At 32.8% G+C, this 18,524-nt stretch overlaps 2 protein-coding genes across 5 annotated transcripts; one reads left to right on the top strand and one right to left on the bottom strand.

The window, feature by feature from the left end:
- The first annotated feature begins 3,560 nt into the window (after nt 1-3,560).
- Nucleotides 3,561-6,105, top strand: LOC126968140 (pre-mRNA-splicing factor 38). Of its 2 annotated transcripts, XM_050813015.1 has the most exons (3): nt 3,561-3,658; nt 3,737-4,412; nt 5,884-6,105. In XM_050813015.1, the coding sequence occupies exons 2-3, from the start codon at nt 3,751-3,753 to the stop codon at nt 6,071-6,073; spliced, it is 852 nt and encodes a 283-aa protein (XP_050668972.1). In that variant the 5' UTR covers nt 3,561-3,658; nt 3,737-3,750; the 3' UTR covers nt 6,074-6,105. The 2 variants fall into 2 exon arrangements, with proteins under 2 accessions (XP_050668972.1, XP_050668971.1); XM_050813014.1 differs by having other exon boundaries at nt 3,570-4,412.
- A 707-nt stretch (nt 6,106-6,812) lies between these two features.
- LOC126967860 (uncharacterized) lies at nt 6,813-14,876 on the bottom strand. 3 transcript variants are annotated; one of them, XM_050812545.1, is made up of 5 exons: nt 14,784-14,876; nt 14,592-14,708; nt 10,324-10,584; nt 8,911-9,151; nt 6,813-8,265 (listed from the first exon to the last, which is right to left on the bottom strand). In XM_050812545.1, exons 2-5 carry the CDS (start codon nt 14,598-14,600, stop codon nt 8,033-8,035), a joined length of 744 nt encoding a protein of 247 aa, XP_050668502.1. In that variant the 5' UTR covers nt 14,601-14,708; nt 14,784-14,876; the 3' UTR covers nt 6,813-8,032. The 3 variants fall into 3 exon arrangements, with proteins under 3 accessions (XP_050668502.1, XP_050668500.1, XP_050668503.1); XM_050812543.1 differs by having other exon boundaries at nt 14,592-14,871; XM_050812546.1 differs by having other exon boundaries at nt 8,938-9,151; nt 14,592-14,871.
- Between the last annotated feature and the right edge of the window lie 3,648 nt (nt 14,877-18,524).

Raw genomic sequence — 18,524 nt, 5'->3', positions numbered from 1 at the left:
CATGAGATAATCACAATCAATTCCAAATTTGCTTATTATTTTTAAAAACCCTTTATCTACGCGGACAAAGTCGCGGGCATCAGCTAGTATGACCATAAACCTAACAGGGGTTCTTGTTATCAACTATATTGATAAATGATTAAAATATTTTTCTTTAATTGTATTTTTGTTTGAGCTGATGGTCTTGTTACCAATACTCTAAATAAATAAAATAAAACAAACATAAAACTACAAAGTTCATAGGTATGAAGTAGGTGTGTGAACTTTGAACTTGAGTTGGAGCGTATTCAAACTTCAAGTTGTAGCTATACACTTCTAGGTAGGTAAGTAGTTAGTAATTATCGGTTAAATTATAGCATATTAAAGAGTTAGTATCTATGGTATAAAAAGAGTATAGTCTATTTTTACACAAATAAAATTTGAAAAACAAAATTTTATTAACGATGCGGGACTGGAACCCACGACCTCCGGCGTTCCGTGCCGGTACTCCAACTCAGCTCAGTTGAGCTAACCATTCAAGTAACGCCTCGTTACAATATCTTGTTTGCTTTGTTCAACTCTCATGAAGCCACAACCTGGGAGTTGTGGCTTATCACTTTAAAAACATAACTATTTTTCCTTCCGTTTGCAAATATGGCGTACAGAGAACCAGATCGGACCTTGGTCCGATATAATTTATAGAGACGGGAATCATTGAACGAATGAACGACTAAACTTAATGGTAGAAATAAAACGACAAGTTACTTCATAATTTTAGTATTCAGATTCCGGTGATAAATCTATGCCTATCTTATAATATTATTATATTATATACTTAAATAAAAAGGCGAATAACCGATCGGGAGATTTCTGTTAAGAGCCACTAAGAGCCACCTTTAATGTGTTAATTCCTCTGGATGGCTCACTTGAAAACCATGTGTAGAGCAAACCAGTGATTTCAGTCCGTTTTGTAATTTAATGTAAGGCTATTCAATCATACATCTATAAAAATAATATTATGTTAAAATAAAAAAATAAATAAGTGATCGGGAGATTTCCATCATTCATCAAAAATATATTATTTTATTATAATATTTTCCTGCTGCTGCTGGACCTGCACCCCGATGACGACAGACTCTCCTCAGACACCTAAAGTGTATTCGGAGAACATAAGACTGAATATTCAAGAAAAACGTAGACTGCGTTGGGTATGGATATACACAAGCAGACATCCTTATGACAAAAGAGAGCTCAATAGCGGCAAAGATACTGAAAAAGCTCATAGCGAAGGCCAACGAAGCCGTACTTGAAACATGCTTGGAAGGTATAAGCCAAACAAATAACCTACCAGTGTGCCACTAACCCCCCCTGCGCAACTCGGAAATTAAGCAAGAACCGCACAGGATAAGGCTGATGCATTTGCACGACATCACAGCCAAGTTATTAAACCTCAAGATGCCAGTTCAATTGTAGATAAATCCAACATTGCCTCCTCCTCCTTTAATCCTCAATCAGGCCCATCAGCTCAATCTGCCTCGAAAAATGTACCTCACATCACTTTTCAACGCCATTCTGCGAGTGAGATATTTCCCAGACTAATGGAAAGACTACCAGATCACTATGGTATCCAAACATGGCAAACCTGTCCATGAAATTAATTCATACAGATTCATTGGCCTATTACCGATTCTCTCCAAGCTATTTGAAAAGATTCTACTGCATTGTCCTGAAATAAAAGTCAATCATTCCTGACCATCAATCTGGCCTTCGGAAGGATAATACCACTATAACAGACCAAGTCCACAGTGTGACAAGAGTAATATGAAAGGCCTTCGAGAAAAAACAATACTGTCCGATAGCCTTTCTTGACATACAGCAAGCCTTTGACAAGGTGTGGTACAAAGGGTATTTCTTTGCAAAGTAAAATCCCTTGTACCACATACATACTTTGGATTGCTTAAATCATATCTATCCAAAAGAATATTCCAAATCAGAGAAAACGACTCAATATCGTAATTTTACGAAATCTTGGGCCAGTACTCTCTGTTTACATCCGACCTTCCAAAAAGTCAAGAATTCACTGTTGCGAGACACATGCAGATGATACGGCTTTGCTCGTCACGGACGTGTGCCCAGCTCAAGCATCTAAATTCCTACAAAGCGGATTCGGAAAATATAGAAATGAATGACCAAATGGAGAATCGTAGCTAGCGAGTCCCAATCAGTACAAGTAAACTTTACACTTTGTAAACTGTCCACCTGTAATCCTAAATGGTAAGAAACTTGCTCAACAAAACTCTGTGAATACACCTGGACCGCAGACTTACTTGGAAGAAGCATCTACAAACAAAGAGAGATCAAATCAACTTGAAGTACAAAGGAATCTATTTGTTAATGGGTAGGAATTAGAAACTATCGATTGATAAAAAGGTTCTTATATACAAGGTTTTACTGAAACCAATCTGGGTCATATGGAATGGAACAATGGGGATCAGCATGTGCGTCTAATGTAATAATAATAATATAAAAAAACAAAATTTTCCTTTATATAGGTACATAAGACTGTTTTTTTATTATAATAGGTATAATATTAAAAATCACTAATATATCATGCGCCTCCTATGTGTATGGTTATCTTTTATGTACTTAAAAGTAGGGTTATCTTTATAGGGTTAAATAAGTAGTTTAGACAACGGGAACGTATGAACGGTTATATTTTCCGTTTAGTACGGTTTTTTCAGCGTAATATAACACATCACCATGTTTTTAAGATGATTCATATGCAACACTCAATTACAATATACCTACTGCAACATTTGAATTTCTGTCACTCACCAAAAACTTTCAAAAAGAAAACAACGGACGTGTTGATCGATTGTACAAACCCTGACACTTCACATTGTATAGTTTTCGTGCTATTGATTCCTAAAAATTTTTATATGTTCTGATTTTATTCATGCACGCTATAATTATTTTGTATGGATTATGGTAGCCTTTTCACATTTGGCACTACAGAATTAATAAAGCTCTAAAGTCCAAATAAAATTCAAGAGACGGCAGTGCCACAGAAAATCAGGCATATAAGTATATTATCTATGATGATGAAAAATGTCGCTTGTATGAAACGCGTACAAAATCTAGATACCAACATAATCACCCTGTGACGTAATAGCAGAGCTGCCAATATAGTACACTAAAATGTAGTGATTATATTCTCTTTGTAGTAAACCAATGTAAGGGTTGTGATCAATCCATAATTTAAATCTCTAATTAACTATGCTATACAAATATTATGTATACTCTTATATCGACAGTTACATTAAATATAAATGTGATCTAATTTTTAAGTTCCCTTTGATAATTTTAAGATGGACCTAAGCCTAGTTTAACTAGTTTAGTTTCATACATTTTCAAGTAGATAGTTGCGCCAGGCTGTTAAAGTCTATAGTTGTCTTATCTTATAATCTATGGTATATTTGGCTGTATGGGCTTTTGACCCCTTTGCCTGTCCAGATGGACGAACAGAACCAAAAAAAATCTATGGTATATTGTTGAGCTTGTAAACATCTGTGTGTACTCTGGTACATTAATACATTATATAATATAGGTATTGTAAAGTTGTAATGTAGGTAATTGAAAAATGAATTAAACAATTTTCTGTGATTGTTTAATCAATAATGTATGTTGATTTGAGCTGATGGTCTTGTTACCATTACTCTAAGCTCTAAATAATAAACGTAAATTAATTGTATAACAGTCGATAGCCGAAAAATGGCGAATAGGACAGTTAAGGATGCAAAGTCAATCCGTGGAACAAACCCTCAATATTTAATAGAAAAAATTATCAGATCCCGTATATACGATTCGAAGTATTGGAAAGAAGAATGTTTTGCATTAACAGCAGAATTACTTGTGGACAAGGCCATGGAATTACGATACATTGGGGGCGTCCACGGCGGTTTTATTTATCCCACACCGTTTTTATGTTTAGTATTAAAAATGCTTCAAATACAGCCCGAAAAAGACATTGTCGTCGAGTTTATAAAAAATGAAGAATTCAAGTATGTGCGTGCATTGGGTGCTTTTTACATGAGGTTAACTGGAACTTCAGTTGATTGTTATAAATATCTTGAACCGCTTTATAATGATAATAGAAAACTCAGGCGACAGAATCGTCAGGGACAATACGAATTAGTCCATATGGATGAGTTTATAGATGAACTGTTACGAGAAGAACGCTTGTGTGATGTTATATTACCCAGGATTCAAAAGAGGAGTGTACTGGAAGAGAATAATGAATTGGAACCCAAAATTTCGGCATTAGATGATGATTTGGATGATGAAATACCTTCAGATGAAGATAATATTGATGTTGATACTAAAGAAAATAGGCGGGAGAAGACTAAAAAGGATAAGGACAGAAAAAGAGACAGGTGTGGTATTTTGTTAGTTTTACCGTATATTTAAAATAATTAACAAAATTAGTTACATGAAGATCATGATCCTATTCTGCAAACATTAGGCAATTAGACAATTGCTGATTTGTACTGAAAAATAGATATTTGTGTTTTTTTAAATTTAACTTATTTTTTTAATCAAAAGAATTACTATTACTATCTATATATTGCTGCCATCTATTAGGAAAGTCATTTATGCCTTTGCGATAGGACAGTGGTGATCTAGATTTAACAAACTATGTAAAAGCATTTTGTACTAATCTATAACATAGAAAATTGTTTAAATCACAAAAAAAATAGTAGTTCGTTCAAACATGGTCTGGAGGTGACAATTAGTTTTATTATATTTTTTTTTATTTATATTATTATATTTAGGTTATAGTAAATAACACCATGCTGAGACCACCAAACAGTTATCATTACCTTTTTATTGGTAATCTTTTGCTATGGACACTGTTGCGGCATTTGACCTGGGGTCAGCCATTGCATTTTTCGCTTATATTTGTTGGTAAGGTAATGTTAAACCATGCAGCTAATTACTGAGTAGTTTGGCTCGGATCGGCCTCCATCATCTCTTTCAATTCATTGTTATTTGCCTGTGTCTTCCACATGGTTCATTCTTCAAATTATAGTTTCCATCACGAAAATGTTTAAATCAAAATCACAACATGCATTCATTATGTGTTAGTTCCGCTTCAGAACTCATATTCAAAAATCACTTGAATTTTCAAAGTATCCATCTTTCTTGTCTAAGCTGTATAAAAAGATCAACTGAAAATAATGTATTGATGCACATTTTTTAAAAGAAGAACTACAAAGTTACCATGTGAAAAAAGTTTCACTCAGAAATCTCAAACCATGAAGGTCTCTATATCAATTTGAAATACCCATTTCAATAAAATGGCAAATTCATACTTTAACCCAAAAAAACTACTTTAAAAAAATGAACCTGAATTATCTGAATGTTATATTTTATTATTAAGTCTCTATTGCTGATTAATTTATATTAATTTAACAGTGTGTAACATAAATGTTTATTATTTGAATTTTTATTTAATTGGTTTATGTGTTTCTTATTGCATCTGTTTTTTCTATATGTAAGCATGGTACCCCTGTTCTTTTTTTGTCTTTTTTATATTAATGGAGATTTATTTACTTACACATTAAGTTGTTTTATGTATGTATTTTATTTATCTGTTATCTTCTTTTATTTTTAAACGATTTGTATTTTTAATATTACATTCCATACTTTCTCTAGTTCTATCACAGTAATTAGGTTTTCTTTATCACAATATTTTTACAAAGACTGTTAAGAAAATGATAAAATATGGTGAAAAAATATTCCACTCTATCAATGTTTTATGTATGTTAATGATAATATATGACTAGGCCGTAAGTACAGTAACAACACTGATAAATAATAATTATAATATTTTATTAATTACAGATCCCATGATCGTGAAAGACATGATAAGGAAAGAAAACGAGAACGTTCTAGGAGCAGAGACCGTGAGCGAAGAAGAGAAAGAGATCGTGAGAGGGAGAGAGATAGGGACCGTCCGAGGGAAAGAGATAGGGAGAAGGAACGAAGGGATAGGCATGACACAGAAAGACGTAGGGACAGGGGAAGATATTAAAAATACTATAGTAAATAAAGTTTTTAACAGTATTTTGTTTTTTCCACCCCACATTGATTATAATCCATTTGGAATCTAAACTGGGGATTCTACTAGAGTGCATTCAAAATTAGTTGCTTAAAATATGCAATGGTTGTCACAAAATTTTGCAATATGCTTATGCTCAGCCATTTACAGCTCAGGTGATAAGTAAATAGTACATGGTAATTTTATAATAAATATCAATGTGTTGCAAAATCCTGCTGTGGCATATGAACATGAAACACAAGCTGATTTTGTGTATGTTATGCAACTCACTTTCATTACTGCACCCTATGTTGCTGTCTCTGCCAAGTTCAGTTACCATTTGTTTTTCTCATGCCTTTAAATATAACTAATGATGCCTTAGAGGATCAAATAAAAAATAGTATTTATATAGGAATATTAAATAGATAATAAAGAGATATAATACTATAGCTGGCCCGGCCCAAACTTGTGCTTTATGAGGCCCAGTTTCAATTATATTATCTGGTCTTGTATGACACAGAATCTTGCTCAAATCTACTATACCTATGAACCGTCTGATCATTTGGCATTACAAAAAGATGTTGCTTTGTTTCTGTCGAGTCATTTGACCAAATTTCATTACCACAACACACACCACTGACTAATATTATCCTAACTACAGTACTGAGACCTAAAGAAGAGTAGTAATACACCATATAACCATGAAAGAATTAATATTTAAGTAAAAGATCAGTTTTTCAGTGACGATAATTATATTAAAATATTAAAGAAATATATATTACAACACACAAATTAAGGTAACCTATCTATTGTTTGGGTGATGGTTTTATATTATGTAGGTATGTATGTACTCTATGGGGATGTTCGTATGTTTGGAATATAATATATTGAAACTCCTACAGTAATAATATAACATAAACAGCGTGAGACACCATTTTTCACGCGAATTCGGCCCTTAGATCAAGCCAGCTATCTGTTAATAATTGAAATTTAGTTAGCAGCTAACATTATGTAAGTAGCTATGCTAATAACTTTGCTTATAATGCAACTGCAAAGAGATTCGTACTCTTTGTTTTAACTCGTGTAAGAGACCACGGTCCAACACACCTAAATCTGCATCAAGCGAAGCTAACCTTGTCAATCTAAAAAAGCCAGACACATGAGGCGTTTCGTTCCTACCATTGTACAGTATAACAATTTTTTTAAACACTTGTAAAATAATTGTGTTTTAAATTATCATGGCGGCCATTTTAGAATTCGCCATCTTGGTTTTTATATGATAAGAAGTTGCCAGTGGAGGTAGATTTATTCGAAATGTTAGCTTTGTAAACAGCCCGTTTACAAAAAGACGGAAGAACAGCCGTATTATCATCTTTGCATAGGATGCCGATTAGATTGGTAATTTGTTTCAGTTTGAAGGTCGTCATAGCTAAAGAAATTACTGGGCTATTGTTAAGACTTAACATGTTCTGTCTTATTGATAAACGCAATGTACTCCAAGTTTAAAATTACTTCTACCTGTCGTAGTTCTGTAGTGACAAAGGTAAGATAAAGACAAACTGTTTTAATACAAAAAGGTTAAACATGTGTTGAACACTTGTTTTAAAAAAGTTCTATTACAAATCTGTGTCTTTCTGTAGTTTGCTCTATTTATATAGGCCCATTACATTGCCGCGATGAAGTAATGTGTAAATATTATTTTGTTTCATTCTGAAGGGCGCCGTAGCTAGTGAAATTACTGGGCAAATGAGACCTAACGTCTTATGTCTCAAGGTGACGAGCATAATTGTAGTGCTGCTCAGAAATTTAGGGTTTTTTCAAGAATCCTGAGCGGCGCTGCATTGTAATGGGCAGGGTGTATCAATAATCATCAGCTGAACGGCCTGCTCGACTCGATCCTTATTTTCATAAAAAACACGTGTGTGTATATAAAGCCCTTTGGTATTAATATTATCATATTACAGAATTGCGTTTCTTTAGTTCCATACTCATTATGTCTAATTCTAACCTAGCTTTACTAATCTTCAATTGTTCTATTTCTGATTTCAATTTATCACTAGTTAAAGACATTTCTTTTTCATGTTTAATCCTCATTGTTTTCTGCGAGTAATATTCTGCCACAGCATTGTTTCTTCTGATGCGACTCTTTAATTCTTCTGCTCTTATTTTTCTAGTTTTTTGTTTGACTAAAAATGAAATTATCATGTTAGAAAATATTCCAGATTTTTTGTATAATGAGTAAAGAATAAAACTTTTAATTTTGATAAGTAGATATTTATAAAAATTATCTATACGTTTGGAATAGTATTCCAGCCTTAGATTAAGGATTGGTCTCCGCTGCGCTCCAACTAGACCCCCCAGGCGGAGTTGCAAAGTGCGGCAACTAATCGAAGTCTCGAACAATCTGTGACGTTGGCTTGCCACTTGTTCTGTAAGACTTTGCTAATAATTGAAACTAAAATGCCGGGTGTCGTAGTTAAACTTTGTAAAAATAATACTACAAGAAATAAGGAAGACACTTGGATCACATATCATCAGTAAGTATTTTATCAGTTTGAATGTAAAATAACAGGAAGCGTACATAAGTTACAAATATTGAAAGATGCCATTGAATGTCATGATGCCACGCACACAAGCATCTTTACAAATAGCCAATACACACTACAATATAAAGTTGCCGTAATAAAAAAGCTATTGTTCTTAGGTAGTGCGGTATCTTGTTGGAGCGCAGCGGAGACCAATCCCTAATGTAAGATTCAAGCATTTGAAAGTGATTATAACAGTTGCGTTTTTAGTTTAATTGAATGTTATCCGTTATCACATTAAAATACCTTTGCGCAAATATTCCTGCATTTTACGTAATTTTGATTTCTCTTGCAAGGAATAATTTTCGAAGTTTTGGTTAGAAGACTCTTGAGATTCCGGATGAGGTAGTATTAATACTTCTTGGATTCTTGCGGCTTCACAGTTTTCAATTTCGTCAGCATACATTGCGTCTGATTCTCCTAAAATGGCGGAAACTTTTTCAAGTGCTACATCAGGTGGTATGAACTCGGCAATGCCACCATCGGCCTGAAAATGAAAAAGAATGGTATTGTAAAGGGCTCCTGTTTCGGTAATAAGACAGACCACTCAGTTGGGTCCATTTTGCGTGCAGTGTTGACCAGTCATTCCAACCATCCCAGCTCCTTCCAGAAGTTAAGAACACTCCTGGGGTGTTCGCTGCGCTTTGTACCATTCCTTCTTCTTCGTCCATATGGCAGATAAAACTTATGTTAGTTTCAACTAGCTCCAGATGGTAGTAAATGTTTAAATTTCGCGTCCGTCTGTTTGCCTGTCAAGAATATTTTAGGCAGCAAATAGGAGGTTAATACTTAAACTTTGTAGTAGGCACATATTATAACATAATTAAAATAGTTTAATGTTGGGTTATTTAGTTATTGTACTGTCATAGTTACATAACTATAAATTATTATTTCACATTCAAAGCTAGTTATCGTAGTGTCATAGTTACATAACTTTAAATTATTATTTTACATTCAAAGCTAGTTATCGTAGTGTCATGGTTACATAACTTTAAATTATTATTTTACATTCAAAGCTAGTTATCGTAGTGTCATAGTTACACAACTTTAAATTATTGTTTTACATTCAAAGCTAGTTATCGTAGTGTCATAGTTACATAACTTTAAATTATTGATTTACATTCAAAGCTAGTTATCGTAGTGTCATAGTTACATAACTTTAAATTATTATTTCACATTCAAAGCTAGTTATCGTAGTGTCATAGTTACATAACTATAAATTATTATTTCACATTCAAAGCTAGTTATTGAAGTGTCATAGTTACATAACTTTAAATTATTATTTTACAGTCCAAGCTAGTTATTGTAGTGTCTTAGTAACATAAATTTAAATTATTATTTTACAGCCAAAGCTAGTTATTGTAGTGTCTTAGTTACATAACTTTAAATTATTATTTCCAGCCAAAGCTAGTTATTGTAGTGTCTTAGTTACATAACTTTAAATTATTATTTTACAGCCAAAGCTAGTTATTGTACTGTCTTAGTTACATAACTTTAAATGATTATTTCACATTCAAAGCTAGTTATCGTAGTGTCATAGTTACATAACTTTAAATTATTATTTCACATTCAAAGCTAGTTATAGTAGTGTCCTAGTTGCCATTAAATTATCAGTCTACATTTAAAGCTAGTAAATCCATAGTCATAGAAACCCAGTACCTTTATAGTATTATTCCGCATTATTTTATTATTTCTTTTCCGAGCATTCTTCTTAAGGTTTTCCCATTTCAGACGCAGTTGTTCTGGTTTCCTAGGTCCACTTTCAACACTGGCATTGAAAAGGTGCGTAATTCTGACCCATGCATCTTCCTTTGTTTTATTACTAACGGCATTAGTGCCCTTCGAGAAGATAACTGGGTTATTTTCCACGAGGCTTAGTAACAACAAGACCTCCTGCTTCGTTAGTGGAACTCCTTTGGCCTGAAAAACAAATTTAATAATTTATTAAAATCTAAGTCATCGGCAATAATGAATAGTATCTACAGAAGATACGTAGGTCACAAAAGAAGTTTTGTGTATCTTAAAAAAACAACATGTTATAACCAAAATATTATGTTTATTGCTTTTCAAAATATTCTCATTTATATTTTAATTATTTTTTCATGCGATCGAACCGTTTCTTAAAACAGGAGGACCACAGATCTGAAGGCATGTTATCTACGAGCTGATTGAACGCTATCACTACCTCTTCGGAATTGGTAAAAGTGAAACCTCTCATCAAATCTTTGATTCTGCGGAAAATGCAGAAATCACAGGGTGCTATGTTGGGGCTACGTGCAGAATGGGTGTCAAGTTGTCTCGGGAATGGGAGTCTCGGTAGCTAAAAAGGACTTAGTTTTGTTGGCCGTGTGTCGTGGTCGTCTTTTACGAATTTTTTTTAACACCCGGGTAAACCAATAGTAGAATACCACTCGGCATTAACACTCTTTTGTTCTTCAAGTGGAATTATGCACATGGGACACGTAGCTGATAAAAAAATGCGTTATTTTTATACCAACGTTTCACGCCTGCTTCACTTTTGTTGGCCTGTTCTCATTTTCAAACACACATTCAGAAGATTGCTGTATTTTTTTCGGGTTCAAAACAATAAATCCATGTTTCGTCTCTTGTGACAATGTCATAAACAGCATTAGAATGTCTGTGGTCGTATTTCATTAGCATCTGTAAGCATATTTCAAGCGAGCCCGCTTTTGCTCCGCTGTCAGTTCATGAGGGATCCAACGACAACAAAGTTTCCGAACTTTCAATTCTTCATGTTAGATTTTCTTAATTTGGCTCATACCAATCCCCAATAGTCCTCGAATTATCTCATAGGTAATCCGCTGGTTTTCTTCAATTAGCCGCTTAACGTAGCCACGTACAACAATACTGTGGAATGAGCTCTTCCTTGTGCGATATCACATGAGTACCTTCAAAATAAACGCATAGACCTTTCTAAAAGGCCGGTTACACTCCTGTGATTCCTCTGGTGTTGCAACAGAATGTGGTCGGTGGTGATCATTTAACATCAGGTGACTCTTACCGTCGTTTGTCCTTCTCCTCCATAAAAATGACTTACTTGTAATTAGATAACAAAATAAAAGTAAATAAAATATAAAAAAAGAGTAACGTGTGCAGTAGATGTATCAATCCGTAAATAAAGTTATAAGGCGAACATTATATCAAGATATAAAATAATATATTATAAATAATCAATTTTCACTTTATATTATTAATGTTCAACAAAAAATAAAAGTACCGATGACAGGACAGGAGGCACCACTAGCGGTGCCCGTTCAAGAGCATGACGAAGCCATCGCTTCTTTCACACATATCTTTAGGTAAGAACCCGCCTCACGACGCCGCCGCGAGGAGTTTATCAATACAACTAACTCTTGTTTTGTGATGTTGAAGACGCTCAGCGTGCATTATCATGGGGGGTGATTGGTGAATCTTAAGGTAAAGCATAAAACCCAATATCATTTATAATTAATGTTAATTAAATGCACCAGCATTAGGACTTACTCATTCATTATCAAGAAAATTAATTGTAACAAATATGTACCTACCAAAGAGTATAATAATATATAGGGAACCTACATAGCACTTATGGTGAGCTCGAAAATAAAATGAAAAGGAGAGGAGACCAATGCGCTGAAGCTAAACAGATCACCTCAGATTTGAAGTACAACGTAAGACTTAAGAGTAACGTAAGGGCTGTAAAAATCAATTTCTAATTCAATTCAGCATTGGAAACCCAAGCGCTGGCAGATATTTGAGTCAAAGGATCAGCCTTGCTATCCCACGAGGAAATGCTGCCAGTATTCTTGGTACGCTTCCACGTTATGATAGTTAAAATTTTATGAAGTCATAGTATTGTAAATAAAGTTAGGTTTAAGCTTAAAACGCCTTGTTTCAGGCTTCCAATTATTAACAATCCGTAAATTTCGTACTAGTATGAAGTAGATACCAGAAAGTCGAAGTGCAATAAATTTAATTTGATGATAATATGTGAGCATTATATTTTTGTAACTGTAGAATAAGTTTATCTCTCTTCGAAATTAGAAAAATATCCTTGTCGAATAAAAAGCGTGGGAGGCTCCTATGCACAGGGAGCCGCCTAGATTATGGGTGCCACAACGACGCCTATTTCTGCCGTGCAGCAGTAATGTATAAACATTACTGTTTCGGTCTGTAGGGCGCCGTAGCTAGTGAAATAACTGGGTAAATGAGACGTAACATCTTATGTCTCAAGGTGACGAGCGCAGTTGTACTGCCGCTCAGAATTTTTGGGTATTTTTAATAATTCTGATCGGAACTGCATCGTAATGGGCAGGGCGTATCAATTACCATCAGCTGAACGTCCTGCTCGTCTCGTCCCATATTCACATAACATAAAAAGAAATAAACAATAAAGCGTGTAATCAAACTACGTCATCATAAAATTCGACTGAACGCAAGTCGATAACCATTAAAACATTGCTAGTCCTTGCATATACTTATATGGCAACAAGCTGTGAAAAGTATTTCAATATTGTTACTTACGGTCTATAATTTTAAAATCATCTAAAGAAATTCTTTGTAATCTGTAAAATATTTAATTATTAACTACCTAGTTCTATTGTTAAATAAAATCAACTAAGAATAATTCTCTGTATTGAAAAAATTACTTCCCAATTGAAATGGGATAGCGCCATGATAAATATGAAGATTGAAGAAAAACTTTCTCTATTGCTTTGATTATTTTTGAATCATAAATAACCTTTTTAATTATATATTTTCAAGTAGACTTAGTTCGGATATCTTGAAGTGACATCAAGTTAAAATATCCCGTTGCATACATAGACACAAAAAATTTACTAATACAAACTCAGGTATAGCTAGGTACCTATTCTGAAACCAATAATAAGACACTTCCGAACTCTACCAGTGTCACTGGATAATTCATTAATTTTAATATATATAATTTTATGTACTGAACTCCTACGAAACGGATGGACCGATTTTAATGAAACTTTCTGTGTGTCTTCAGGTGGATTCGATAATGGTTAAGATTCACAATTGAACTACGTCCCGGCTGGCCGATTTTTCATGACTTTTTTGTGTGTTCCAGTGAATTTGAGATTGGTTTAGATTCTCAATTCGTCCACATAATATAATTTTCCTGCTCATGTGTACGGCCAGCCGTTAGGAAGACACTAAAATACACTCGGAGAAAATCGGTCCCGACCGATTTTTCAAATTAAAGACGTGTCGTGTCCACTAGTATTTTATATATTGTCAATATTTCTACACATGTCAGCTTTGAATCAACTACACTAAAAGTGCACGAAGCAGCATCAGAGTGCAGTATATTATTGCAAACCGACGCCATTACTGACCGACTTTTTCGCAGTGGTAAGTAAGATCAGGAGTTGTGGCTTTTTGGTTTCGCGTTCGCGAATCCAAAAATGAAATTCTCAGTGTACGTTCTGAGCGCCCGGAGAATCCTATACTCTAAAACTGGCTTTCGGTGCATCGTGACAGTAACCGGAAATAGTTTTATCGGTACATCACTCTTTGTACGAAACCCCCTTTGGGGCAATTTTAGTTTTAAGTTATTTTATTTTATTTTAGTAGGTACTGTATAATATAGGTCATGTATAATAATTTTATTGTATCTTATTCTATATTATTTAATTTATTGTAATGGGTCTTAAATGCTTGAAATAAATCACATATTATTATAATAAGCTCTATCAGATTTTCATTAACAATAGGTAGGTACTATCTAGATACATTAATTTCAAAGATATGAGAGAAAGGTTTAATGTAAATTGCTAATATTGGCATACATAATATTTTAAAACTAACGAGTACCGTAAACAATCTGCCTTTCTAGGTATTAGTAATATGTAGGTATGATATTTCTAGATAATATAATTAAAACTATATAACGTGGTACTTACAACGTTCATGCTGTCCGAATATGTTGCAGCGAACACAATCCAAAAATATTAGTAGGTACCTAATGTTTATTTATAGGTACGTTTACATCCGTAATTTGGTAGTTCAATTTGTTATCACTGTTCAAAAAATTCATAAATCTAATTATAATTTAGAAGAATACTAGTTTATTATTTTAAATTTCTTTCACCTACCAGTAACACCAGTCTAACAAATAAGCACGGTTACTGGATAAGAGGATAGGAATTAAGATTTAGGATAGATAACGCTGTGGATTAGCAAGTCGCTATCCATAATTTGATGTCTGGCATGGCATTGCGAACTGTCAGTGTCACACAACTTAGCTACCTATCTACGGATAAGTTATCTCTGATGCGTTCAGAGACATAGAGTTGGTTGTTTTCTAATTCGCTCCCATGTTCGAAAAGACCATGGTTGTCTTGAGCCATATTCCTATATTATAGTATACGAATACATTTTATAGTCAAAATAAAATATTTGATAAAAGCGCGCGATAGTGATATTGCGCGAAGTCCTAGAACAGAACAAAGAGGTTGCATTAACCAAACATTCGGTTGCATTCCGAGCGTAGGTTATGAACGCGCCTCTGCCCCTTACTGCTTTGCAAACATAGATAAAGAATTTTTGTGTTTCGTTGTAATATAAGTGTTTTATAGGTGAATTTAAACTTACTATAATTATTATAAGATTTTTTTGTCAAATATTGTATTAACATGTTTTTAATTTATATGGGTGGTATGCCTGAAATAAATGATTTTATTATATTATTGTTTAACCCTATTTTTAATAAAAAAAAAAGTATTTGAATTTTAATGATATATATTTTTTTGGTTTCGAGTGTTATGTTAATAATAATTATTGGTAATGTAAAAAATATAATACATAATAAATCTGTGCATATTATTAGGTAGTTACCTATGTGGAAAGACGAATCAATCGAACAGGTGACGCTGGTGTTAAACATATTAATGTACTTAGAGATATTTTTAATCGGTTTTGTTATACCTTTAACGAAAATATGGCGGTCTTTTGGTTATTTAAGTTGTCAGTAGACATTTTAAATTTCAGTCATATAAGTAATATTAATTGTTTAACAACAGGCCACGAAACAATCGTACGGGTACTCTCGTCATGTCTCCTTTGGACTCAGCTTTCCGTAAATAACTGATTATTAAAATCCGATTTAAACTGCTAAATATAAAACCGCTTCCAAGCCTAGCTTTGTATCTTACAAGTATTGTATCTGACAAGATACCTATTTAAAAATGTTTTTGTATAAAATTTAGATTTGGGTTTATTTATCGCTATGAATTTGATAATAGTACATATTTATTTACTAAGCTTTGAGAAAATAATTTCTTAATTGTTCTGGCACTATTTGAGTAAATTTTGAGATTACAATAACATCGGGAGACGTTGTTTCTATTATAGTGATATATATTACTTATATTGTGAAGATAAGAATAATGCGGTGACAAATATATATTATAGGTGCGTACAACTACGTTGGTTTGTTACAAAGAGAATTTAAACACTACGTTCAAGAGACGGGAATGCCACACAAAATAATGAGAAACGTCGCTTTTATTGTATTGCACTAAATCTTGATACCAACATAATCAACTAATAACGTAATATGAGAGCTGCCAATATAATAAATATATAGGGTTGGAATCAAAACATAATTTTTATCGATAATTAAGTAAGATATTTATATATGTATATAAATATAAAAAATGTCTAATTCTAAGGTTCTCTTTTGTTAATTTTAATATTGACCTTAGCAAACTCTAAATAGTTTAAACTAAGGGATACGTTTTAGTTATTTAATTTTATTTAAGAAAAAATATTTAACATAATTAATATTTAATTAATAGTTTTGTTTTGCGTTGTAGTTTCGATTTAGACAGTCTTTGGTATTCGTTTTCCAGATGTTGCAATAAAGTCGTAGGCGAGGGTCCTGAATCTGAAATTATAACAGAATACATGTTAGCAGAAGTTAGTTGACCCTTATTTTTAGGTTTATAAATTTTTTTGCACATCATAACCACAATATAATAAAATAAAAAGAATTTCAAGGGTAATAAACTTAATAATCAAAAATATACCTACTATAAAAATGAAATAAATAAAAATAAATTTAATAATTATTTAAAATAAAATATCGACAATCGATAAAAAAGTGTCAAACACTACAAGATAGATTATAATATTATCAATACTTTAATCAATACTTTATCACTTTAAGCATTCTTTATTAGCTTATTATTTGTTCATAAGTGCTTACCTTTCTTTATCCAAAAAGAATTTGAAAATTCTCTTACTCCCATCTGACCAGCCAGATTTTAAAACACATAATTTACACATTTTTATTACATGGTATAGCTTAGAAAGTCTTACACATTTATTATATAAATAATTAAGCACATTACCCTGAATAATACACGAATAAAGTAAAAGAAAACGAAAATTTGTAACAAAAATTGTTAACAGTCACTTTTATTTTGAATGAATGACATGTCACATGACACTCAAACCAAAACAAACAAAAGAGTCGAATATATGTTAGGGCGAGACAGCGTTTGCCGCCATTATTTTTAGCGCAATGCCATACATATTCGAGTTTTTAGAGAGTTGCACCAGGTTGGTTTGTTAGCACTATTAATCTCGACTCATAACTTACAAAGAGATTTCATTATTAAATATGACGTTGGATAAAATAATCAAATAGCTGGATATGAATAATTTAAATGTGAATTTATTAAAGACAAATTATATACTTACCGCTTAATGTAAAAGGACGTCAACAAATGCAATTAAATATAAAATATAATAATACAGTTATAAATGAAATTGATAATGTAATTTTTTGGGAATACAGATTGATAAATATCTCAACTACACTAGTCATATTGACAAAGTTTGTAACAAAATTAATCGTTTTGTCTACATACTTAATAAACGATTAACCTATTGGTTAAGAAGAATAGGGTCACACAAGCTATCCCTTATGGTCTACCATGGATACGTTGCATTAGTTTTACGGTATGGACTACTAATATGGGGTAATAGTTCATATGTTCAGCGAGTTTTTCTTGCCCCAAAAAAAATGTTTACGTGCAATAGTAGGTGTGAGGCCGTGGCACTCTTGCAAAACGGTATTTAGAAAACATAATCTGCTAAATGTAACATGTATCTAGCATGTACATTTTATAGGCTTGCCAATTTGTGCGTAACCATAGATATCTTTTCACATCAGCTGTTGAGGTGAATGCTAGAGTAACAAGACAGCCGCATAGACTTTTTTTTGATACATTGTCCTAAGACTACACTTTTTTTTAATATAGCCATAACATGTGTATTATATATATTATATTATAACAAATTGCCTGACGACTTGAAAATACGGTCAAAGAAAATGTTTATACCAATACTCTTTAAATGGTTGGTTGAAAATAATTTTAATTGAAAATGAATATTTAAATAAAGCACATGTCAAAAAAACAATTCACCCATTGAATACGAACAGAACTTTATATAACTTGGAATACAAATCAGGAACACAATTCACATAGACAAACTAGCCAGAAGAATTAACATGACCTGGAAAAATATTGGAGTGAAAAAATATATACTTTCAATGATATGAATATTTAAGTATGTTTTAAGTTTTTGCATGCTTTTAATTTAAGCTGGATAGTGACAACATTGTAATATTTAAGATCTGGACATACCCTATTCCAAGGCAAAATAAATAATTTCATTTCATTTCATTAATTATTATCTCAATATTGTGTTTGCCCACAGTTTAATAAAATATACTTAGTTACTACGATTTCAGTGAGTTGAACTAAGGAGTTGGAGCAATAATTTCAATAAACGTCTTTTGTTTTTGTGTGCGGGGCGGTATTGTA

The sequence above is a fragment of the Leptidea sinapis genome, chromosome 14 (assembly GCF_905404315.1).
Source record: "Leptidea sinapis chromosome 14, ilLepSina1.1, whole genome shotgun sequence".
NCBI lineage: Eukaryota > Metazoa > Arthropoda > Insecta > Lepidoptera > Pieridae > Leptidea > Leptidea sinapis.
This window is presented reverse-complemented; position numbering and strand designations above follow the sequence as displayed.